Source organism: Solanum pennellii, chromosome 2 (assembly GCF_001406875.1).
Source record: "Solanum pennellii chromosome 2, SPENNV200".
NCBI classification, from domain to species: Eukaryota; Viridiplantae; Streptophyta; class Magnoliopsida; order Solanales; family Solanaceae; genus Solanum; species Solanum pennellii.
Window position 1 is genome coordinate 23,762,340 of NC_028638.1, and position 26,441 is coordinate 23,788,780.

Below are 26,441 nucleotides of genomic sequence, written 5' to 3' on the forward strand. Positions count from 1 at the left end.
CCACATTCTTGGCAAATAGGTTACAAGCCTCCTTTCCATACTCGTTTAATTTGTCACTTATCCAAAACCAAAGGTTATTGAGCATAATAGATTTCCTTTTCAACCGATCGAGTCGAACTACAAACAGCCTGATTCCTGAAGTTTAAGGATATGTAGGCGGACTCAATGTTAAACTCGGCTGTATTCCAACATTCGCTCTTAAATCTTATTCTCAATCATTTCGGTGCCTTCATAATTCGGTATAAGAATGATTTTTGAATTTTTTAAAAATCGTGCATTAAATCAAGCATATTGAACTGCAAATGGCCTGAGTACTCGTATAGCCTGAGATATGTAGGAAACCAGTATCTAGGGTTCGGCCATACTTCATAAAGTCCGTACCAAAATCCCTTTCTACAGATGAATATGTGGTCGGTCAAAATTGGCTTGGTCAATTTCATTTTACTCAAATTTCTTGCATCAATTCAAGTAAAATGAGGGACAGTTGTGACACCCAATTTTGACCCTCCCCGATAATTTAATTGACAAGTTTCTTAATTCAAAACGACTTAAAATAATTAGATTTCATAAAGCTTAAAATAATTTTCGAATTACTTTTTATGGACTTCTTCGCTTTTTCATAATATATTTGGTTCACATAATTGTGTATATAGTTATGATATCTTGATTATTCAAAATCGTCTCAAAAAGTTTTTTTTACTAATTAATTTAATTATTTCATAACTACATCGATCATTTTATATAGTTAAAATTAAGAAGCTTATTTAATAATTTATATTAATTTCATCTAGCTACCAAGTATTCTAATTCACTTGGACAAACCAATTTCGGCCATTTATCAATAAAATTCCCTTCTCCAAATCCAGCCCAATTCGTCCAATTTTATTTTTAGAATTGGCCCGTGCACTTCAAATTCCAGCAAGCCCATTATCTTTCCGTATTAACCAATTTCAGATCACCCCAAATTACTAAAGGACTAGCCCATTTTCGCAAGCCCGTTCATTTCCGTAATTCCCAGAAAGATCCACCCCATCCCAAATTCTTCTTTCCAACCTTTTTTTTTATTTATCAATCGGCCCAACTTTACTCTAATTCCCTACCCAAAATAAACCCATCCAACATACTATAATCCAGCCCATTACGACCTACCATAGCAACCAATAACAATAACAGAACCCGACCCGCAAATTTCTCCAACAGCTAAAGAAGCGTGTCACCCCTTCTCCCTCCTTCTTTTTCTCGTTCTTTTTGCCCATCACGGAAGGACAAAGGTCAAAATGCGTCAAGCGCGTGAGCAACGAGCTCAACGAAGAGTTCGCGAGCAGCAATGATCAATTTTGTAAATGACGTGTTCCCATCGTTTGGGCGTCCAAGCAAGCTGCAGATTCCCTATCGAGTGGTATGATTCTTCAATAGGGCCTGTCAGACATATTTTCGTCCTTGCCTATATCAGATTGCGCCACGTCCACGCGCAAGGACGATGGGTTTAATCCTAGTCGTCCACGTTGTTATCCTCGTCCGGATTTCAAGCAACTTTAGGTGAAATCAGGTACAAAAACCAGTTGTTCTCGTCCTGGCAGCGGATTTTTGAATTTCGAAATGAGGCTCTTACCCGTTTTGCCCCTACCTTCTTTTGAAATCCCTACGCCCTCCCCTCCTCCGAAAACCTTAGAATTTTTCTATAAATATCCCCCTTTCCTCGTTTTGAAGGGGTTGGAGATTAGAGGGAAAGAAATTTTGAGAGGATTTTGAAATTTTCTCCATCTCTGAAATTTCTTTGAGAAATTAGTCAAGGAATAGAAAAAAAATCAAGAAGAAGAGAGCTAACAATATTCTCATTTAGAGGTCGTAGCGATAGATCTTGTTAGAGGTCCGAGCGTTCGATCAATTTTCGTTATATTCCTCTGTTGTTGTTGTTGGCGTGGAAGGATCATTGCTCTCCTCCTAGTTTCACTACCCAAGAAGAGGTAAAATCCTTGTAACTTTGCTTTACTTTATTTGTGTTTGAGGTAAGGATTTCTTGATTGTTTTGGTCGTAATTTTGATTGTGCTAATCACACGGCTTTACTTTTTTTATTGTCTATTGGCTGATTTTGTTGTCTTGTCTGATTTCGCGATTCATGACTAAAGACTCTCTCAATGGTAGCTTAATCTGCATATCTATAGGCAATAGTGTTGATTTTTTTTTCTTTTGACTTTTTTGTCTTTGAAATGGATATTAGTTTAAAAAGTGAGTCAACTTTTCTTCATTTCTTGCAATTTCGAAAGGTCGCTGTTGAATCTTACTCAGCTGACCAGACTGTCATTATCTCAAATTCATAGTCTTATTCAGATTTTGTGTATAAATTTGGTTTATCCGTTTTAGACTAAATCTTACTTTTTGTCTGGTTGTAGTATGTTTCTATCTTGGTATGCCAAATATATCTCTCTTTGATATTTACGTCTAAGTGAATTCACGAATTATAGTTTAGCATATCTCATTGTCGTTTGGATAGTGCATTTAGATGGGTATGTGTTGTATAGTGGAGTTTATCTTTCCTCTGTTTTGTTTCATATCAGCCCTTATCTTTTGTTGAAACTCATCTTATTGTTTTCATCATTGGATTAAATTTGTTCGTCTTTGGTAGAAGAAAATATTTTCCCTTCTGTTCTAATGGGTTAGTATTACTAGTTATGTTTCTTCATTGTAGTTAGTAAGTCATTTAACTCATGTCGTTCATATTTTCCCCAAGCCTCAATCTATCTCGTTCTCTATTTATGTCCTCTATTAACGCTAATGTTCATATCTATTGTAAAAGGGATGGTTGTTAGAATTATTTCTCTTAAGTTCACGAAGAATAGCTCCGGCTTTAAGCTCCAATTGTTCTTATTTTAACCAGTAGCTTCTTTATTCTGCTAGAGGTCTTGTTCTTTCTCTTGTTAGCATGCTCGCTAATTGAGAAGTAATATTTAGCTTTCATATGCTCCATCTGGCATGTTGTCTTAATCTTTCCTAAATTGTTTGGAGTTTATTTAATACTCTATGGTGTTACTCTCTAATAATTAATACCGTTCCTTGTTGCTTTAAGATGATTATTTTTAGCTTAACATCGTTGAATATGGCTACAAATCATCACTTGTTAGCATACATTCACTTTTTAGCATGCATTTAATTGTTATTTGTTAAATCGGTTGCATTCATTTGTATAACTTAGATCTTTTAGTTACTGTGCATTAGTTTAGGAGCAGCCATGATAAATTTGTCTAAAAAAACAAAAGAAAAGCTATCTCTCTTATTTTTATTTAAATGCTACTCTTATTATCATTTTGTTGCATGCAAAACGGCCCGAGCTCGCCAAGAACTCACGTTATCCTTCGCATTTCGAGAGGGTTAGAAAGACTTGTTTTTTTCTTATATCTAGTCAACCCATCGAAACAGACGTACAAGTCCGAATTTTCATGAGGATTGAAGAAAGCCGAAAAGTCGGATTAGAAGATCCAATTGAATTTATTAGGTTTTATTTATTTTGGGCATAAGCCTTGTCGCTTTTTTTTATTTACTTTGTATTTATTATTTGTTTAGACTAGGACAGGTGCGAAAGAGAATGGGTCGAAAACCCAAAAAGTCGAATGGGTCGAAAATCCAAAAAGTCAAATGGGTTAAAACGCAAAAATAGGTGGGTCCAAAATTCCGGTCAAGGCGAACAGAACCTTGATTTCGACCCAATATCTCTCTCCCTATCTCTCTTTACATACTTTAGATTATCTGCCTTATTTATTCACCGTTAGTTTTAAAGTTAGGAAAACTCGAATCCCCGTGAAACACCTTAAATGTTTTGTCAAGTCGAAATCACTAATTTCGCAAAAAATCTCATTTAGACAATAAGCTAATATTTAAAACCTTCGACTTTTAACCTTTCTTCTTAAAATTAAGTTAAAAACAGTTTTCAGCCAAACAGTTAGTTGTCGGTCAATCGTAATAAGCAGAATGTTTTAGGTGCCTAACACCTTATTAAAATATTAATTTGGATCCCCGAACCCTTTGATTGTTTTCAAATGATTTTTCTGTTAAGTTATTTGAAAACAAAAGTTTTCTTAATTTTCCTTTAAAAAAAATTAAGTGTGGACTCTTTAAAAAAGTCAAAAACTCTTCGAAATAAATATTTATTTTCGATTTCGGATAAAATAGCGAGCAGCAACAGCACCCAACGAGGTGCACTCCAGAAGCAGCGACGACGAGTTTGTGAGTTTGACGTGTTTCAATGAATTAATAGCTTCCATGAACGTTAGCGTTGAGTTTGTGAGTTTGTTGTCCTTATTTTCAGTCCTTTTATTTTCTTCATCTATTGTTGTGTGTTTTTTTTTCCTTTGGTTATATTACTTTAGCAAGTACCCACTTCTCAGTGATTTACCCTAGAACTTTTGACATTACTGCCTTTTAATTTTATTTTGATGTAGCAATCTAATTATTGAGTAACTTCAAACAACTAAAACTTACTATTCTATCTTTAAGATAGAAACACAAGATAATATATACTGACACAATATTTTAAGGATCTATAACTACAACTTGTTTATATTATGTGGAAATTAATATATCAAGTTTACTAGTTCAATAATATAATGAATCAATCACATTACCCTGCTTCTTGATTTTTTAAGGGTTTCTGAATTGCAATAGAATCTCTTGTTGTCTCTAAATAAACAATATAATCAAAAATTGGTGCTACATATTTTTTTTAGTAAGTTACATAGAAAAGGTAAAGTATGTGCCAATCCTGTTGAGATGTAATATGATTTTTTTGGTTAATATAGTCTTGGAATTAAGTTAAAACTAAACAAATTAGACTTATAAAATTGTAAAGTTCTTCAAATAAGTTAAACTATGTAATGTGATTTAGTTAGTTAATGTAGTGTTGGAATTAAGTTAAAACTAAACTTATTAGACTTGTAGAGTTGTTAAGTTTTTCAAATAAGCTAAAAAATGTAATGTGATTTAGTTAGTGAATATAATGTTATGATTAAGTTAAAATTAACTAATTAGACTTATAAAGTTGTTAAGTTCTTCAAATAAGTTAAAATATGTAATGTGATTTAGTTGGTTGATATAGTGTAGGAATTAATTTAAAACAAAACAAATTAAACTTATAAAGTTGTTAAGTTCTTCAAATAAATTAAAATATGTAATATGACTTAGTTGGTGAATATAGTGTTAGATTTTAGTTAGAACTAAACTAATTAGACTTAGAAAATTGTTAAGTTCTTCAAATGTGTTAAAATATGTAATATGATTTAGTTGGTAAATATAGTGTTGACATTAAGTTAAAACTAAAAAGATTAGACTTATAAATTTGTTAAGTTCTTCAAATAACTTAATGTATGTGATGTGATTTCATTGGTGAATATAATATTGAGATTAAGTTAAAAATAAATTAATTAGACTTATAAAGTTATTAAGTTCTTCAAATAAGTGAAAATATGTAATGTGATTTCATTGGTTAATATGATGTATGAATTAAGTTAAAACTAAACAAATTAGACTTATAAAGTTGTTAAGTTCGTCAAATAAGTTAAAACAAGTAATATGATTTAGTAGGTGAATATAGTGTTAGAATTGAGTTAGAACTAAACTATTAAGACTTAGAATGTTTTTAAGTTCTTCATATGTATTAAATATGTAGTATGATTTAGTTGGTGAATATATTGTGGAAATTAAGTTAAAACTAAACAAATTAGACTTATAAAGTTGTTAAGTTTCTCAAATATGTAAAAAACTGTAATGTGATTTTGCTGGTGAACATAGTGTTGGCGAATTAAGGTAAAACTAAATAAATTAGATTTATAAAGTTGTTAAGTTCTTCAAATAAGTTAAAATATGTAATCTAATTTAGTTGGTGAATATAAGGTTGGAACTAAGTTAAAAGTAAACAAATAAGACTTATAAAGTTGTTAAGTTCTTTAAATAGGTCAAAATACGTAATGTGATTTAGTTGGTGAATATAGTGTTGGAATTAAGTTAAACTAAACAAATTAGACTTATAAGTTGTTAAATTCGTCAAATAAGTTAAAATATGTATTGTGATTGAGTAGGAGAATAAATTGTTGGAATTAAGTTAAAACTAAACTAATTTGATTTACAAAGTTATTAAGTTGTTTAATAAATTAAATTGGTGAATATAGTGTTGGAATTAAGTTAAAACTAATATAACTAGACTTAGAAAGTTTTTAACTTATTTAATAAGTCTAATTGCTGGAGTAAAGTGTTGAAATTAAGTTAGAAATAAACTAATTTGACTTAGAATATTGTGAAGTTGTTTAATAAGTTCAATTGGTTAAAATAGTGTGGAAATTTAGTTAAAACCAAATTACTTAGACTTAGAAAGTTGTTAAGTTGTTCTATAAAATTGGTGAATATATTGTTGAAATTAAGTTAAAACTAAACTAATTAGACATATAAGTTGTTAAAATAATTCAAATAAGTTAAAATATGCATTGTGATTTTGTTGGTGAATAAAGTGTTGGAATTAAGTTAAAACTAAACTAATTAGACTTAAAAGTTGTTAAATTCTTCAAATAAGTTAAAATATATATTTTGATTTAGTTGGTGAATAAATTGTTGGAATAAGTTAAAACAAAACTAAATAGACTTAGTAAGGTATTAAGTTGTTTAATAAGTTAAATTGGTGAATATAGTGTTGGAATTAAGTTAAAACTAAACTAATTAGAATTAGAAAGTTGTTAAGCTATTTAATAAGTTAAATTGGTGAGTTAAGTGTTGGAATTAAGTTAAAACTAAACTAATAGACTTAGATAGTTTGAACTAAACTAATTAGACTTAAAAAGTTATTTAAGTTGTTTTAATAAGTTAAAATATATAATGTGATTTATTTGGTGAATAAAGTGTTGGAATTAAGTTAAAACTAGATTAATTAGACTTAGAAATGTTTTAAGTTGTGTAATAAGTTAAATTGGTTAATATTATGTTTTAATTAAATTAAAACTAAATAAATTAGACTTAGAAAGTGATTAAGTTCTTAAAATAAATAATGTAATTTAGTTGGTGAATATAGTGTTGGAACTAAGCTAAAACTAAACTAATTAGACTTAGAAGTCTGTTAAGTTCTTCAAATAAGTTAAAATATGTAATGTGATTTGGTGAATATAGTATTGGAACTCACTTGAAACTAATCTTATTAGACATACAAAGTTGTTAAATTCTTCATGTAAGTTAATGTGATTTAGTTGGTGAATATAGTGTTGGAACTAAGTTAAAACTAAACTAATTAGACTTCGAAAGTCTTTAAGTTCTTCAAATAAGTTGATGTAATTTAGTTGGTTAATGTAGCAATGGAACTATGTTAGAATTAAACTAATTAGAATAGAAAGTTGTTAAGTTCTTCAAATAAGTTAATATGATTTAGTTTGTGAATATAGTGTTTGAATTAAGTTTAACCTAAACTAATTAGACTTAGAAAGTTGATAAGTTCTTCAAATAAGTTAATGTGATTTAGTTTGTTAATATAGTGTTGGAACTAAGTTAAAACAAAACTAATTAGACTTAGTAAGTGGTTAAGTTCTTTAAATAAGTTAATGTGATTTATTTGGTGATTATAGTGTTGTTTAGCATGGACTTAGAGTATTTGCTAAGACTCTGTGTGGCCCTCGACGACTTACTCACTAATCTTTCAAGATCTTTTAAGTCAAGGAAGCCTTTAAGACTTAGAACGCTAACAGAATGCTTTCAAATACTTAGAAAGAATAAGAAAGATAGCTTTGAAGAAAGCTTTTGTATTTCTCTGGAAGAGTGCTTTATAATTTGCTTAGTTCCTTTGCAAATGAGGGGCAAGTCTATTTATAATACTTCCTAAGGAAAAAAGTGCAATTAATATTTACATTACAAGTCCCTAAAATATTTACACTTTGTCCCCTTTCTAGAGAATTTTACACTACTTTGGGACCTTCTCTAGCCTTCTTGAGTCTTCCAAAAGGTTCTAGAATTCTCCACACAACTCTAGAACGTTCTGCACCTATCCAGACGCGGAATCAGGCTGAAATTGTGGCAGGACGTCACACACTCCCCGACCTGATGAAGCAACGACCACGAATTGCTGTGAAAACTCTTGGACTTTGTCTTTGAATTGCCACAAGTCATCATATTTCTTCCATGTGGCCTTCTATGGAGTTTGTCCCTTCCAATGCATAAAGAACATGGCGCTGGCTTGTTGACCTCGCTTTTGTTTGGCTTGATAATATATGATAGCCTCAATCTTCCGTTTGTGCGAGGCGGTGATAGTAATGGGTGACCGTTGTAATAGGTTTCAGCTAGGATCCTCCTTATCCTCATGTTACGGCTTGAGGACGCTCGCATGAAACACCGGATGGATCTTGATGTGTGGTGGTATTTACAAATTGTACAAGATCTTGCCCACGTTGGCAACGATCTTGAACGGACCCTCATATTTGCACACTAAGTTTTGATGGACGCCTCTTAGTGATTTGAACTTTCTTGGGTTGAATTTCACCAAAAATATGTAGTCTTTCTTATAGTCCGTGGGACAATGCTTGTGGTCGAAAAACTTCTTCATCTTTTTCGCTGCTCCTACCATCCCTTGGTAAGATGTAGGCACCCAAACTCTTTCCCTTAAAAGCAGTCGGCAACAAATGTGGTGTTTGGGGTTGTTAGCCTGTCGCCAACTCAAATGGTGTGTGCCCGGTGGACTCACTCCTTTGCAGATTATAAGAAAACTGCGCAATGTCTAGGAGTCTAGCCCAATACTTCCGATGCGCACTAACATAGTGCCTTAGATAGCACTTTAATAGGGCGTTGATGTGATCAGTCTGGCCGTCTGTCTGCGGGTGAAAACTTGTGGAGAAGTGAAGTTCCGTGCCAAGTATCTCAAAAAACTCTCTCCAAAAGTTTCCGATAAAGCAGGGGTCTCGATCTCTAATGATATGTCTTGATAGCCCCCAATATTCCACCACGTTCTTGAAGAATAATCGAGCAGCTTACTTTGCGGTGCAACTGGATGTGGTATGCATGATGGTTTCATACTTTGAAAACCCGTCCACCATGACTATGATTTTACCAAACCCATCGAACTTCGGCAAAGAAGTGATGAATTCAATAGTCACGCTCTCCCATGGACGTTCTTCTACAGGTAGTGGCTCTAGTAACATTCCCAGGTGCCTTTTCTCCACCTTGTCTTGTTGGCACACAATACAAGTTTGCATATAGCACTCGATGTCGTCCCGCATGCATGGCTAGAAGTAAATAGCCTCGATTAGCGCCCTTGTACGTCGCTGCCCCGAATGCCCATCCCACAGTGCATCGTGGTTTTCCTTAATGATGCGCCGCATGATAGACCCAAACTTAGGCACATAAACCCTTCGATCGGTAGTGAGCAAAAGGTCATCTTCTACCCAAACGCGTCTGCTTTTGCCTTGGGCAGCCAATTCCATCAGCTTCTTGGCCTCTGGATCTTTTTGCATGCTAGCCTTGATTGCATCGTGAATTTCACAGTGAGTTGTGGTGATGGAAGAAAGTTTTTCACTCCTACTTAGTGCGTCGGCCACGACGTTACCTCTTCCTTGCTTGTATTTCAAGATGTAGTCGAACTCGGCCAGAAAGTCTTGCCATCTAACTTGCTTCGGGATGATCTTCTTTTGTGACTGGAAGTAGGTAGTGGGGATGTTGTCGGTCTTGACCACGAATTTGGATCCCATTAAGTAGTGTCTCCATGTGTGTAGGCAATGTACAATTGTCGTCATCTTATTCTCTTGCACTGTGTAACGCCGTTCAACCTCGTTTAGCTTGCGGCTTTCAAATGCTATTGGGTGTCTATCCTACATTAAAACTCCCCCAATGGCAAAGTCTGTGGTATCCGTATATAGTTCGAAGGTCTTGGAGAATTCGAGCAACGTCAAGATCGGCTCCTTTGTCGCTGTGTCTTTGAGACCTTCGAACGCTCTTTGGCACTCCTTGTTTCAAACCCACGACTTATTCTACTTCAATAACTCGATCAGTGGATCAGCTTTAGCTGATTAGACACTGATAAACCGGCGATAGTAGTTCGCAAGTCCAAGGAAGGATCGTAGATCGGTCACCTTTGTGGGCGCCGTCCACTCCTGGATCGCCCTAATCTTTGTCTCGTACATCCGTAGTTTGCCTTGGTTGATAACAATGTCTTGAGAAGTGCACCACGTGCTGGGCAAAATTGCATTTTGCCCGCTTGACATAGAGTTGCTTCTCCCATAAGACTTGGAAGACTATCGTCAAGTCTTCTAGGTTCTCCTCCAAGGTGTTGCGATAGATGACTATGTCATCCTAGTACACCACCACAAACTAGTCCAAGTGGGGATGAAAGATTTTTTCATTAGCGTGCAAAAGATGGCGGGTGCATTTGTTAAGCCGAAAGGCATTATCAACCACTTGTATGCTCCGTATTTAGTCACGGATGTTGTCTTTGGCTCATCCCCCTCTGAGATGCGCACTTGGTAGTAGCTTTTTCCGAGATCCATCTTGGTAAAGTATTTGGCCTGCCCAAGTCTATCAAACAAATCTGCAATTAGCGGGATAGGATATTTATTCTTAATTGTGACCTTATTAAGCGATCAATAGTCGATGCATAAGAGCAATAACATTTCTTTCTTCTTCTGGAACAGTATTGGCACGACATAAGGTGACTTGGATGGACGGATGTGACCGGCCTCGAGGATCTCCTTTATCTGCTTCCTTAGCTCCTCTAATTCGGGTGGAGCCATGTGGTAAGGTGCATGCACAGGTGGCTTGGCTCCAACCTCCAACTCAATCTTGTGATCTACCTCGCGCCTCGAAGGTAGAGTCTTTGGAATTTCGTCCGGTATCACGTCCTTGTTCTCTTCGAGGACTTTTTCTATGAGCGGTGGTAAGGACTCCATATTACCATTTTCTTCTCCCGAACTTGCAATGGTAGCCAGGAACGTCAGGCTCCTTTCTTTAGGCCCTTCACAATCTGCATGGCGGATAAGTGGGCATTTCCTTGATCCTTCGTTACCTTGACAAGAGGTACCATGCATGACCCTTCCCACTCCATGACCATGAGTCGTTGGATGTAGGGTTCGACCATCATGTGAGAGCGCTGGAAGAACTCTTTCACGAGGATGATATCAAATACATCTAGAGGAGCGACGATAAATTTCATATTTCCTTACCAATTCCCCAACATGATGCTTACTACTTGGGCGACCCTTCACATAGGAGTCGGTGGGGATTACTTTCCTGAGGCGGGTGTTGCTTGGTACATAGTTAAGCTCTAACCTCTCTGTTGTTTTCTTTGTCATGATGCTTGCTTTGCCCCAGATTCTACCATGGCCCGAGCTGGGCGTCCATTTATGGAGATGTTTACATACTACGTGTTGAAGTCTCTGGCTTCTCAGTCTGCTTGGAAATCGCACTGCAGAATCTAACCATGCCCAGTTGCGTCGTGCCCGCCTCCTTCCCTTGATCTTGTGCGTCCTTTTCCTTCCGTACACGTAGGATGTCACAAAGGTTCTTCATCTCAGGGCACCTCGCATAACCGTCCCGTTCAACGCATATGTAGCATCCATCTCCTTTGTTGGTTTGCGCCCGCTTCTCTGTGTAATTTTGGCGCACGAACCGCTTATTGTCCGACATCTGGGGGTCGTGTTGCTTGGGGTGTGCCTGCTGCTCCTTGGCTCGGCCACAGACTCCCCCAACTTTGGCATGACTACTTATTGTATCCTTGCCCTTCACCTTGTGATGTTTTTCATACTTGAAGTACGTCAAGGAATAAGCTTATATGATGGCTTCGTCTATGGTCTTTACCTGTCGCCCCTCAAAATCCGTCTTGTCCCAATTCTGCAGTCCGTTTATGAAGTGGAACAACAATGCCTCGTCTGTGAGGTTGGAATTTTCAGCGTTAGACTTGTGAACTCCTTCACGTACACCTGAATTCTTCCCGTTTGCTTCAATTCTCAGAATTTGCGCTTAACCTCGTACACGACGTTGTTTGGGAAGAAGGCTTTCTTGAATTCTTCACGTAATCTCTCCCAGGTTATGATTGTGCACGTCCCCTTGCCAATCTCAGCCTCTTTTCTCCTCCACAACAGCATACCCATCTCAGACAAATACAACATGACAGTGTTGATCTTATTCTCGTCACTTCTCTCCTGACTACACTTGAAGTAAATCTCCAACTACCATAGAAAGTTTTCCACCTCTTGAGCATCATGGACTCCCTTTCATAGGTGTGGCTTAGGAGCCTCGACCTTGGCCTCCCTATCACGGTCGACTGATGTAGATTTTCCGGCCTCCATCCCTTCCTTGAGTGTTTTCATTTAGGACTTCATCGTTTTAATTGTGCAAAGCGTATCCATAAGCCGACACTCCAAACTAGTGATGGCCTCCTTCATCTCGAACTCGGCCCGCTGGCGACCCTCCAAGTCCTTCCAGATGTTCTCAGTCTCCTCAAGGGTGAAGTTCTCAAGAATCTTGAACTTTCTGTTGACCTTATTAATGTTCTTGCCTAATATCTCGACGTCCTGCCTTGCCACTTCCACCCCTGTGACCCATTCTTCTCCAGTGGTGACGTCTACGACATCTTCTCCCAATTCATCGTCACCTTCTTGGGCAGTCGAGGGTGGATTAGATGTTAGCGCCTACCTGGGTGTGGTATTGAGCAACACCTCCTCATTACCCTTTTTATGTTTCTTCCCCTTTTGGTTCTTCTTTCCACCATTCATACGGTTGTTGGTGGTGATAGCTCCGTTTAAATCACTTTTGGCAGCCATTCTATTAGTGTCGAACCTCCCTCTAATACCACGTTGCCACTGACTTTGAGTATTTTCTAAGACTCCATGAGGCCCTCGACGACTTACTAACTAATCTTTCAAGATCTTGTAAGTTCAACGAAGCCTTTAAAACTTGAAATGCCAAGAGAATGCTTTGTAAGACATAGAAAGAACAAGAGAGAGAACTTTGAAGAAGTCTTTTGTATTGCTTTGGAAGATTGTATTACAACTTGCTTGGTGCCATTTCAAATGACGGGCACCTCATTTATACTACTTCCTAGGGAATAAAGTGCAATTAATATTTACTGTAAAAGTCCCCAAAATATTTATACTTTGGTCCCCTTTCTAGAAAAATCTACACTACTTTGGGACCGTCTCTTGCCTTATTGAGTCTTCCAAAATGTTCTAGAGTTTTCCGCACAACTCTAGAACGTTTTGCCCCTATCTGAACACAAAATCAGGTTGGAATTGTGGCGGGACGTCACATGATACTAATTTAAAACTTAACTAGTTAGACTTAGAAAGTTGTTATGTTCTTCAAATAAGTTATTATATTTAGTTGGTGAATATGGTGTTTTAACTAAGTTAAAACTAAACTAATTAGACGTAGAAAGTTGTTAAGTTCTATAAATAAGTTAATGTGATTTAGTTGGCTAATATAGTGTTGGAATTAAGTTAAAACTAAACTAATTAGAATTATAAAGTTGTTAAGTTCTTTAAATAAAATGTTATTTAGTTGGTTAATATAATGTTGAAATTAAGTTAAAACTAAACTAGTTAGACTTAGAAAGTTGTAGTTCATCAAATAAGTTAATGTTATTTAGTTTGTTAATGTAGTGTTGGAATTAAGTTTAAACTAAACTGATTAGACTTTAGAAAATTGTTAAGATGTTCAATTAAGTTAATGTGATTTAGTTGGTTAGGATAGTGTTGGAATTAATATAAAACTAAACTAATTAGACTTAGTAAGATGTTTATTTCTTCGAACAACTAATGTGATTTAGTAGGTGAATATAGTTTTTGAATTAACTTAAAACTAAAGTAATTAAACTTAGAAAGTTGTTAAGTTCTTCAACTAAGTCAATGTGATTTAGTTGGGGAATAAATTGTTGCAACTAAGTTAAAACTAAACTAATTAGACGTAGAAAGATGTTAAGTTCTTCAAATAAGTATTGTGATTTAGTTGGTTAATATAGTGTTGGAACTAAAATAAAACTAAACTAATTTGACTTAGAAAGTTGTTAATTTTTTCAAATAAGTCAAACAAATTAGACTTAGAAAGTGTGACAACCCAAAAACGACTATGCTAATAAAGCCTAAACGTACATAGAATGCCTAGGTTAGACCGGATTCACACGGATTGATGCGTGTGGAACCATACCTCTGAACCTATGCACCAGCTAAGCCAACCAACTTGGTGAGTTAGTTGAGCTAGGCAGGGTTTGTTCCAGCCATATTGGGTACCCGAATACTAGGATTCACCCGGATGAGTCTTAACCGGACATAAAGGGTTAGTCCTAGGTTTTAAGCAGTCTAAGGATAGAAAAGGTAATTTTGAGGCTATGGGTAGTATAGTAATTATCCTAGGGTGATATTTAATTTATTAAATAAATTTTTTAATTGGTCAAAATAAGTCAAATCTTGATGGTCAAACCCGAGATTGACCCTACCTCCACACTCGGGTTCGACCCGAGTAGGAGGCAAAACGGGCACGAATTAGTAGATTAAAAATTAGAGAAAATAAGGAGGAGAATTATAATAACATAATATATATTTTATAATCTTATTTTACCATTTTAATTGTGTTGAATAAGTCAACAACAATTTCCACAAATGGGGCGCACGACTCCCACTAGGAGTGTGCTTCATGCCCACTTTTAATTCTTTATATTAATCCAAAAACCGTTTTCAGTTTTACCGCACAATTATAAAAAAAATGAACATTAACATATACTCACTCTTATAAAAGTATTCATGGATGCATCCATCAAAAACAAATGGATGAATTCTTACGCCTAAGTGTTTTAAATAAAGAACTTCACTTGGGGACAAGAAACAAAGCTCGGAAGAAAGGTTTGTGTGTGGGTGGTAACGTGTGTCTGTGGCTGGTTGTAAAGAATTAAAAGGTATGGGTTTTCTTCTCTCTTGGTCCCTTTCTCAAGAGTCCCCTAAGGTTTATTTTAAATATAATCAAAAACTAAGGTTGTCCCCCGTTGCATGACCCTGTCATTAGATCCAATGAATGAATTGATGCATGCGTTGGTATGACCTCTGGTAGATGATGTTAGGAATGATTGTGGTTGTGTCCAATGTATGTTACGGGCTGCTTATGATTCGTTATGTACGTCCGAATTTTGAATGTCATATGTGCACAAAACGTGTTGTTTTCCGTAATTGTATTGTTACTGTTAACTTGAAGAAAATGGTGAATCATGTGTTATGCAATGTTGTGTGTTTTACATGCAAAAGAAATTGTGATGTTCATGAATAAGAAAGTGAAAGTAAAGTCCTTAATGAATTGGTCAAAAGTATATGTAAAACTATGAGTTAAACGTCCAGGCTAACTGTAAGAAAGTGAATTCAAACTATATGTTAAATGAACATGGTTTCGGCTAGTCATAATATATATGAAGAGAAATAGTTGCTGCCTTTTAGAGTGAATCTCTAAACCTTAAGGTCCTCATACTAAGAGATTAAGTCTTAAAATAAAAGAAAAGAAAATAGGGTGAGAGAGGGAATTCAAACTTGGGCAGGTTAAAAGAAGCCTTAAATTAAAATAAAAAGAAAATATAAAGGGAGGGGGTATTTGAACTGTCTCCTTGGCCAAGGGTATGAGATACATAAATCTCACACCAAAATAAAATCATACAAATTGAGGCCATTGGGATTCGATCCCAGATCCTCTTGGCCGAATGAATGAAGTCACCTAGCAGTCTAAATAATTAAAAAAAAAAGTGCTTCCCAAGGGACTCGAACATGAGTCCCCTTGACCGAAATTGTGAGACACATAAGTTCACATATAATGAAATGAAATGCAGCCACTAGGTATGGAACTTGGGACCCATGGCGGAAGGTGTAAAATGCATAAGTCTTACACAACATATACTTACATTATCATGAAACACTTAGTCAATTATGAGTAACCCGAAATGGGTAATACCATGAGTTAATGGTAAGATTAACAAATGAACATTCACGTAATTAGGTGAGTAATTATGTTAACTATGATACTAAAATGGTGACAACATGATAAGAGGCTAAGATGAATGGTGATACATGTCTCAACCAAGCCTGAGTAAAGGTCATTAAAAGTACTCACCTAAGAGAGTGTTGAATATTAAAAGACAAGTCTCAATAACATTCTATATGTAAATGTAAGGACAATTCACACTTAATACATAAAGAAGAGATGAGAAATCATCTAATGAGCTATGACTACCTCATGCTAAGAAGAAAGTTTTTATGATTTATGAGTTGAATGTAAATAGGAACTTTAAACTAAGCATTGATAGGCTAGATATGCGTGGTGACGCCTTTTTTCAGGAAGGATGAAGGTTCACATAAATCTCATGAGATGAGACTGTCCACCAAGGTGGGTATGGGTCGCCCTAAAGCTCCTAGTTTTTGAACTATGTTGCCAACATAGGGAACTAGCTTGGTTCGAACCCATAAAGCTAGCATGTTTTGGTTTCACTGTGGCCAGTGACTCCTTCTCTTTTCAGTGAGTGAAAGACACCGGATTTCATGATCCTCACATGATCTGTCGGTTAAGGTTGGAATTTCCTCAAAGTATTAAGAACAATGAAATGAATGATACCGAAGGTGTTTGTGCAAAACAATCAAGACGTGAAACTGATTCCAGTAATGACATTAGGTCATTCTTGATCTTTGCACGTCAGATTCACATGAGAGTCTTAAACTTCATACTAGGTATAGCTGGTGTTCACATCAGCCTATGAATGAATGAAATAAATAATATGAAGTACAAATGAATGAATGAAGCAGGCTGTGTGTTTGCTAAAGTAGACCCTCGGGTTGAGATCCCATATGTTGGGCCTTCACTTGAGAATATTTAATGCTACGTCCATGATTGCAAGGTCTCATGGATATGAAATGTATACTATGTGAAACATGAAACGTATATTATGTGAACTTATGTGTATATGATGTGTCACATATTCATGGTATGACATTCCTATTATGAAATGGTAAAAGTCAAGACACTTCACCTTCTAATAAAGCATCTTTACTAGGAAGAGTCGTTCTTGTTCATTCATTACCGTTATGTGTTGTTGCATGTAACCATACTTAGTAAAAGTGTTTACTAGTTCCATACAATATTAATATTTTAGGTGCAGGCTTAGGTGGACGTTGACGGTATCATTGCAGTTGTTCGGATTCAGATACTTCATCCGAACTTGGTAGGTCCTCATGTATTCGAGGATGCCTGCCTTTATGTTTCTTGCTTAGTAGTAGGTTTGAACTAGTGGGGTAGGTTTCACTAGTGTTTCTTTCCTAATTTATTCAGACGCTTGTAATAATGCCTTTTTGGCAAGTATTACTTATGACATGAGATTCCATTTTTGTAAAGTTGCATGATATTATAATTAGATGGTTGATGTATGAGCAATGAACTTCCTTAAAGATATGCGTTTATATGAAGTATATGTATACTTCAACTATAAATAAAAAGTTTCAAATTTTCTGCTAAAATTAACCGTATGAATGTGATGAATGCAAGAAGAGGCTTGTCTGCGATCTCTAAGAGGTCAACAATGCTTGTTGCGGTTTGGATTCCAGAATTCAGGTCGTGACAAACTTAGTATCAAAGCATTAGGTTAAATATCCAAGACATCAGTATCATATCAACCACATTAAGTAGTTTCTATGTTATGGTAGTGAAGTGCACCACTATCATGGATTAGAGACTGCATTTGTTTAGGAAATTTTCCCTTCTTCTACTCTCTATCGTGCTATGTGGAATTGTGACATGATTGTGTCATTAAGGATCTAGCTGTCTTCTTATATCTATGTCTAGATAAATAATACGAGGAGAAATGCAGGCAGGAGGGTAGGTGAGGCAGCCGCTGGAGGAAATCATGTTCCTCCTCAAGCCCCATTTGTTGCTGATCAGGTGTCTGTCAATCCTGCTCGGTTGACTGATGGAGAAGTGAGGAATGCCTTGCTACAGATGGCACAGGACATCACACTCAGGCTCAAGCCACCAGGGCTCAAGCCGCAAGAGAGGGTTCCCCCAGAGAGAATCCTCATGCTGGCACCATGGCTAGTAGGTTGAGGGAGTTTACCAGAATGAACCCCTTAGTTTACTACTAATCCAAGACCCATGAGGATCCCCTAGAGTTCATGGATGAGGTCCACAAGATCCTTTTTTCCATGGGAGTAGATGAGGAGGCGAAGGTTGAGTTGACTGCATATCAACTCAAGGATGTGGCCCAGATTTGGTAACGGATGTTGGCTGATAGCCGAGCACGTGGAGATGTTCCCATCACTTGGGATGTTCTCAAGACTGCCTTTCTAGAGAGATTCTTCCCCAGAGAGCAACGAGAAGCTAAGTTTGAAGAGTTCATCAACCCGAGACTGGGAGGTGTGTCAGTCAAGGAGTATTCCTTGAAATTCGTTAATCTCTCTAAACATGCTTCTTCTCTGGTGGCAAATAGCAGGGATGAAATGAGCAGGTTTGTGACTGGCGTGTCGGAGGATCTAGTGGAAGATTGTCGGGCATCCATGTTGCATGATAGCATGGATCTGGGCAGGTTGATGGTGCATACTCAGCAAATGGAGGAGAGCCGTCGTAAGAGGAAAGTTCATGAAAGCAAGAAGCCTAGGATTGCGGATCTGGCTGGTCCCAGCTCGGGCAAGAGCTCATTTGGAGTCAACAACAGACCTAAGTTTAACAGACATTCAGGTAATTTTGTTTCTTCAGGAAATGTGAGTGCCAAAGTGAACGAGTCTGGCCCCATAAAGGGCAATGATCGGAACGTCCAGCGAAAAAGCAAGTTTTGTGGTAAATGTGGACCTCCCCATAGAGGTGAGTGTTTAATAGGTACTAACACCTGCTTAGGGTGTGGCAAGACTAGACACATGGTTCGAGATTTTCCTCAGATGGTGATAAAGACAAGGAAGAATCTCAGCCTCAGCCGAAAGCTAATGTTGCAGCCGAACCTCCTAAGAGGAATCGATTTTATGCACAGAAAGGTAGAGAAGAGAGAGAGAAGTTAGCTGATGTTGTCACGGGTACGTTGCATGCCTTTACTTTCTCAGTGTATGCAGTGTTAGATCTAGGATCCGCTCTATCATTTGTTACTCCTTTAATAGCTAGTAGATTTGATATGCTTCTTTACGACTTGCATGAGCCGATTCTAGTAAGTACCCCCATAATAGACGACATTAGAGCAGAAAAAGTGTATAAAAATTTCCCAATTCAAATACTTGATAGAGTCACTCATGCTGATCATGTGGAATTATCCATGTTCGATTTTGATTTAATCTTGGGTATGGACTGGCTCCATAAGTGTTATGCCAAAATAGATTGTCGAAAGAGTGTAGTGACGTTTAAGTTTCCAAATGAGTTAGAGCGGTAATGGGAAGGGCATGGTTCAAGTCCAGTCGGTCGTATTGTTTAGAGGCCAAAAAGATGATAGTTAAGGGGTATTTGTACCACTTAGTTAGAGTCAATGACTTAGATCAAGAAGTTCCTTCCATAGACTCAGTATCAATATTGAGTGAGTTCCAGATGTCTTTTCGAATGATTTACTAGGAATTCCTCCTGAATGTGAGATTGACTTTGGTGTTGATTTAGATCCCAACACCAAGCCAATTTCTATCCCCCCCCCTATAGGATGACACTAGCTAAACTCAAAGAGTTGAAGTTACAGTTAAAATATCTACTTGTTAAGGGATTCATCTAGACGAGCATGCTCCAGTGTTGTGCGTAAAGAATAAGGATGGAACCCATCGAATGTGCATCGATTATCGGCAACTCAAAAAAGTCACTATAAAGAATAAGTACCCTCTTCCTAGAATTGATGATTTATTTGACCAACTCTAAAGTTCGAGTTTCTTTTCCAAGATAGACCTTGGTCAGTCTACCATCAGCTTAGAGTGAGGCGAGAAGACGTCCCTAAAATGGCTTTTTGTACTAGATATGGTCATTATGAATTTCTGGTCATGTCATTCGGTCTCACTAATGCACCAGCCGCGTTTATGGACCGTATGAATAGACTCTTTCGTAAGTACCTTGATTATTTCGTCATAGTATGCATAGATGCCATTCTCATATACTCTAAGTCTAGAGAATAGCATGAGGTACACTTGAGAAAGACATTGCAGGTACTTAGAGAACATCACTTGTATGCAAAATTCAGCAAATGTGAATTCTGGTTGAGATCAGTGACCTTTCTTGGTCATGTTGTGACCGACCAAGGTGTAGAATTTGGTACTAAAAAGGTTGAGGCAGTGAAGAAATGGTCGAGACCTCTTACTCCTACCGATATTCACAGTTTTCTAGGTTTGGCTAATTACTATCGCAGGTTTGTGGAAGGCTTTTCCACTATTCCTGATCAATTGAAAGCCTTGACGAAGAAGAAGGTGAAGTTTGAGTGGTCTGAAAAATGTGAGAAGAGATTTCAAGAGCTCAAAGACCGACTCACTTCAGCCCTAATTCTCAAATTGCCTAGGAGTTGTGCAGGATATGTGGTGTACTTTGATGCTTCCCGAGTAGGTTTGGGATGTCTTCTTATGCATGATGTCAAGGTTATTGCATATGCATTGAGGCATTTGAAATCCACGAGAAGAACTATCCTACTCATGAGCTTGAGTTAGCCGCTGTGGTGTTTGCATTAAAACATTTGAGACATTATTTATATGGTGTACATGTTGATATATATACTGACCATAAAAGTCTTCAATATGTTTTTACACAGAGGGAGTTGAACCTTCGTCAGAGGAAATGTCTAGAACTGCTCAAAGATTGTGATATGAGTAGGCCAATATAGTGGCTGATGCGTTGAGTCAATTGAGCATGTGCATCATGTCTCATATTAATGAAGATAAGAAGGTGCTGCTTAAAGAGGTACACCAATTTGCTAGATTGGGTGTACGGCTGGCAGATGCACCAAGTGGGGGTGTTTTGGTTCACTCAAGTTCCGAATCCTCATTTGTTGTATATGTAAAAGCACATCAGCATCTCGACCCAGTACTCATGCAGTTGAAGGACTCAGTATTGAGTAAGTTTGATGACTCATTTTCCCTAGGAGGGGATGGTATACTCAGGTACCAAAATAGGTTTTGTGTGCCCAATGTTGATAATTTGAGGTCTAATATTTTGGCAGAAGATCATGGTTCAAGGTATTCCATTCATCTAGGTGCCACCAAGATGTACCATGACCTTAAAGAGGTCTCTTGGTGGGAGGGCATGAAGAGAGATATCTCTAAATTCGTGGAGGAGTGTCCGAATTGCCAACAGTTTTAGGCAGAACACCTTAAGCCTGGGGGTCTCACTCAGACGATTGAGATTCCAACATGGAAGTGGGAGGCTATTAATATGCATGTTTTGGTTGGTCTGCCAAAGACTAGAAAACTACATGATTCTATTTGGGTTATTGTTGACAGAATGGCCAAGTTTGCTCACTTCATACTAGTGAAGTCTGTTTACAAAGCTTAAGATTATGCCAAGCTTTATATTGATGAGATAGTGATATGGCACGAAATTCCTCTATCTATCATCTCGGATAGGGGAGCCCAATTTACTTCTCATTTTTCGAGATCTTCCCGAAAGGTCTTGGGCACTCAGGTGAAGCTTAGTACTGCTTTTCATCTACAGACGGATGGACAAGCAGAGCGTACCATCTAGACCCATGAAGACATGCTGAGAGAATGTGTTATTGACTTCAAGGGGAGTTGGGATGATCATTAGCCGCAGATAGAGTTCTCTTACAGTAACAACTACCATTCTAGTATTGGAATATAACCTTGTGAAGCACTATATGTCCGAAGATGTAGGTCTCCGGTTGGGTGGTTTGAGGTAGGAGAATCTTCCATCCTTTGTCCTGAGATCGTACATGAGTCTATGGAGAAAGTGAAGATGATTAGAGATAGGTTGGATACTGCCTACAGTCATAAAAATCCTATGCAGACAACAGAAAGAGAACTCTAGAGTTTGAGGTAGTTGATCAGGCCTACTTGAAGATATTACCCATGAAAGGGGTGATGAGGTTTGATAAGAAGGGTATGTTGAGTCTGAGGTATATAGTCTCTTATGAGGTCTTGCAGCGAGTAGGCAATGTTGACTACTAATTGAAGTTACCTTAAGATTTGGATTCTGTTCATCCAGTATTTCACGTTTCAATGCTTAAGAAGTGTCTAGGCGATCCAGTATCCATCCTTCCTTTTGAGGGGTTAGGAGTTGATGAGAGACTTTCTTATGAAGAGGTTCCAATAGAAATTTTAGATCGTCAAGTGAAGCGACTGGGGAACAAGGAGATTTAAAACGTGAAAGTTCTATGGCGGAACCACCTTGTGGAGGGAGTAACGTGGGAGGCCGAGGCTGACATGCGATCTCGCTATGCTCATTTATTCAATTCTTAAAGTTAGATATTCTTTTCCTAAAGTCTGATTCATTTTAACAAACTCTAAGTTCTATGTGTTGTAGTCAACTTGGTGTAATATGTCACTAATCATATGATTTGAAATAACACTATATGAGTTAAAACCAAGTTAGGTTTGCAATCTATGTTACTTTTTTTGGGTAGCATAGGCATGTTTTCTGTGTTGCCTTAATTGTGTTGTGCATTAAGTTAAGTGCTATTGAGAAGGAAATTCCTCAATCTCAAGAATGAAGCCTTAGATAAGCTTGCATGATATGCACCACCCAAATAAATGCTGATCAAATGTTCCAAAAACAGAAATGTTTAAGTATGATGAAGTAAAATTTTAAAATCACCCTCTTTGTTTAAATAATATGTAGTGTCATTCAGGGACGAACATTCTTAAGGGGAAGATAATGTGACAACCCGAAAACGACTATGCTAAGTAAGGCCTAAACGTACATAGAATGCCTAGGTTAGACCGGGTTCACACGGGTTGATGCGCGTGGAACCATACCTCTGAACCTATGCACCAGCCAAGCCAACCAACTTGGCGAGTTAGTGGATCTAGGCAGGGTTGGTTCCAGCCATATTGGGTACCCGAATACTAGGATTCACCCGGATGAGTCTTAACCGGACTTAGAGGGTTAGTCCTATGTTTTAAGGGTTCTAGGGATATAAAGGTAGTTTTGGGGCTAGTGGTAGTATAATAATTACCCTAGGATGATATTTAATTAATTAAATAAAGTTTTTAAATTTGTCAAAATAAGTCAAATCTTGATGGTCACACCCGAGATCGACGTACCTCCACACTCGGTTTCTAGCCGAGTTAGAGGCAGTAAGGGGCACGAATTAGTAGATTAAAAATTAGAGAAAATAAGGAGGGACATTATTATAACTTAATATATATTATATAATCCGATTGTACCATTTTAATTTTTTTCAATAAGTCAACAACAACTCCCACAAAAGGGGCGCGCGACTCCCACTAGGAGTGTGCTTCATGCCCACTCTTAATTCTTTATATTAATCCTAAAGACATTTTCAACTTTACCTCACAATTCAAAAAATAGAAAATAAATGTATACTCACTGTTCTAAAAGTATTCTTGGCTGAATCCATCAAAAACAAAAGGAAGAATTCGTACGCCTAAGTGTTTTAAGTAAAGAACTTCACTTGGGATGATAAATAAAAGATCAGAAGAAAGGTTTGTAAGTGGGTGGAAACGTGTAGTTGTGGCTGGTTGTAAAGGCTGAAAAGGTGTGGGTTTTCTTATCTCTTGTTCCCTTTCCGAAGAGTCCCCTAAGGTTCAGTTTAAATGCAATCGAAAACTAAGGTTTTCCCCCGTTGCATGCCCCTGTCTTTAGATCCTATGAACGAATTGATACATGCGTTGGTATGACTTCTGGTAGATAATCTTAGGAATGATTGTGGTTGTGTGAAACGTATGTTACGGGCTGTTTATGATTTGTTATGTACGTACGAATGTTGAATGTCATATTGGCACAAAACATGTTGTTTTCCGTAATTGTATTGTTACTCTTAACTTGAAGAAAATGATGAATCATGTGTTATGCAATGTTGTGTGTTTAACATGCAAAATAAATCGTGATGTTCATGAATAAGAAAGAGAAAGTAAAGTCCTAAACAAATTGGTCAAAAGTATAAGTAAAACTATGAGTTAAACGTCTAGGATTAAGGTAAAAAGGTGAATTAAAACTTTATGTTAAATGAACATGGTTTTGTCTAGTCACTAATATACATGAAGAGGAATAGTGTCTGCCTTTTAGAGTGAATCTCGAAACCTTAAGGTCCTAATACTAAGAGATTAAGCCATAAAATGAAAGAAAAGAAAATTGGGTGAGAGAGGGGATTCGAACTTGGGCAAGTTGAAAGATGCCTTAAAGTAAAAGAAAAAGAAAATAGTGAGGGAGAGGGGATTCGAACTCGGCTCCTTGGACAAGGATGTGAGAAAAATAAATCTCACACCAAAATAAAATCATAAAAATTGAGGCCATTGGGATTCGATACCAGATCCTCTTGGCCGAATGAATGAAGTTACCTAGCACTCTAAATAATTAAAAATGAAGTGATGCCAAAGAGACTCGAACATGGGTCCTCTTGACCGAAATTGTGAGACACATAAGTCTCACATATAATCAAATGAAATGCAGCCACTAGGGATCGAACTTGGGTCCCTTGACTGAAGTTGTAAAATGCACAAGTCTTACACAACATATACTTAGATTATCATGAAACACTTAGTTAATTATGAGTAACCCCAAATGGGTAATACCATAAGTTAATGATAAGATTAATAAATGAACATTCACGTTATAAGATGAGTAATTATGTCAAACTACGATGCTAATGAAAATGGTGACAACATGATAAGAGTCTAAGATGAATGGTGAGACAACTCTCAACCAAGCCTAAGTAAAGGTCATTAAAAGTACTCACCTAAGAGAGTGTTGAATATTAAGAGACAAGTCTCAATTTCGTTCTATATGTAAGTGTAAGGACAATTCACACTTAATACGTAAAGATGAGATAAGAAATCATCTAATGATCTATGACTACCTCATGCTAATAATAAAGCTTCGATGAGTATGAGTTGAATGTAAATAGGAACTTTAAACTAAGTACCGATAGGCTAGCTATGAGTGGTGATGCCTTCTTACGGGAGGGGAGGAGGTTCAGATAAATCTCATGAGACGAGATTGTCCACCATGGTGGGTATGGATCTCCCTAAATCTACAAGTCTTTGAACTATGTTGCAAACATAGGGAACAAGGTTTGTTCGGACCCATAAAGCTAGCATGTTTTGGTTTCACTTTGGTCAATGACTCCATCTCTTTTCGGTGTGGGGAAGACACCAAATTTCATGATGCTCACATGATCTATGTCGGTTATGGTTGGAAGTTCCTCAAAGTATTAAGGACAATGAAATGAATGATACCGATGGTGTTTGTGCAAGACAATCAAGAGGTGAAACCAGATTCAAGTAATGACAGTTGGTCATTCTTGGTCATTGCACTTCATGATCCTGATGAGAGTCTTAAACTTCATCCTAGGTGTAGCTGGTGTTCACATTAGCCTATGGATGAATGAAATGAATAATGTGAAGTACAAATGAACGAAAGAAGCAGGCTCTGTGTTTGCTAAAGGAGAGACTCGGGTTGAGATCCCATATGTTGGGCCCTCACTTGAGATGTCCCAATGCTACGTCCATGATTCCAAGGTCTCATGGATATGAAATGTATATTAAATGAAACATGAAATGTATGTTATATGAACTTATGTGTTTATGATGTGTCACATATTCATGGTATGATCTCCTTATTATGAAATGGTCAAAGTCAACAGACTTGACCTTCTAAGTAAGCATGTTGATTAGGAAGAGCCATTCTTGTTCATGCATTACCGTTATGTGTTGTTGCATGTACCCATACTTAGTAAAAGTGTGTAATAATTCCATACAATATTACTATTTTAGGTGCAGGCTCAGGTGGACGTTGAGGTTATCATTCCAGCTGTTCGGATTCAGAGATTTCATACGGACTTGGTAGGTCCTCATTCATTCGAGGATGCCTTCCTTTATATTTCTTGCTTAATAAGATTGAACTAGAGGGGTAGGTTTCACTAGTGTATCTTTTGTATTTTATTCAGACGCTTGTAATGATGCCATTTTTGCAAGTATTACTTATGACATGAGATTCCATTTCTATCAAGTTGTATGATCTTATATTTAGATGGTTGATGTATGAGGAATGAACTTCCTTAAAGATATGCATTTAGATGAAGTCTATGGATACTTCAGCTATAAACAAAAAGTTTCAAATTTTCTACTAAAATTAACCGTATGAATGTGATGAATGCGAGAAGAGGCTTGTATGGGACCTCTGAGAGGTCAACGACGTCGGTTGCGATTTGGATTCCAAAATCCGGGTTGTGACAGAAAGTTTATAAGTTCCTTAAATAAGTTAATGTGATCTAGTTTGTTAATATATATTTGGAATTACGTATGTCACGACCTGAAAGTAACCCCTAGAAGTCTGGAGGAAGGCT

General features: G+C 37.0%; 1 protein-coding gene across 4 annotated transcripts; it reads left to right on the plus strand.

The window, feature by feature from the left end:
- The first annotated feature begins 1,207 nt into the window (after positions 1-1,207).
- LOC107009362 lies at positions 1,208-26,170 on the plus strand. Of its 4 annotated transcripts, XM_027915104.1 has the most exons (3): positions 1,208-1,967; positions 17,832-19,023; positions 25,870-26,170. In XM_027915104.1, the coding sequence occupies exon 2, from the start codon at positions 18,238-18,240 to the stop codon at positions 19,006-19,008; it is 771 nt and encodes a 256-aa protein (XP_027770905.1). In that variant the 5' UTR covers positions 1,208-1,967; positions 17,832-18,237; the 3' UTR covers positions 19,009-19,023; positions 25,870-26,170. The 4 variants fall into 4 exon arrangements, 1 of the variants encoding a protein (XP_027770905.1); XR_003577062.1 differs by lacking the exon at positions 17,832-19,023; XR_003577063.1 differs by lacking the exons at positions 17,832-19,023; positions 25,870-26,170 and adding an exon at positions 17,121-17,412.
- Positions 26,171-26,441: the final 271 nt, after the last annotated feature.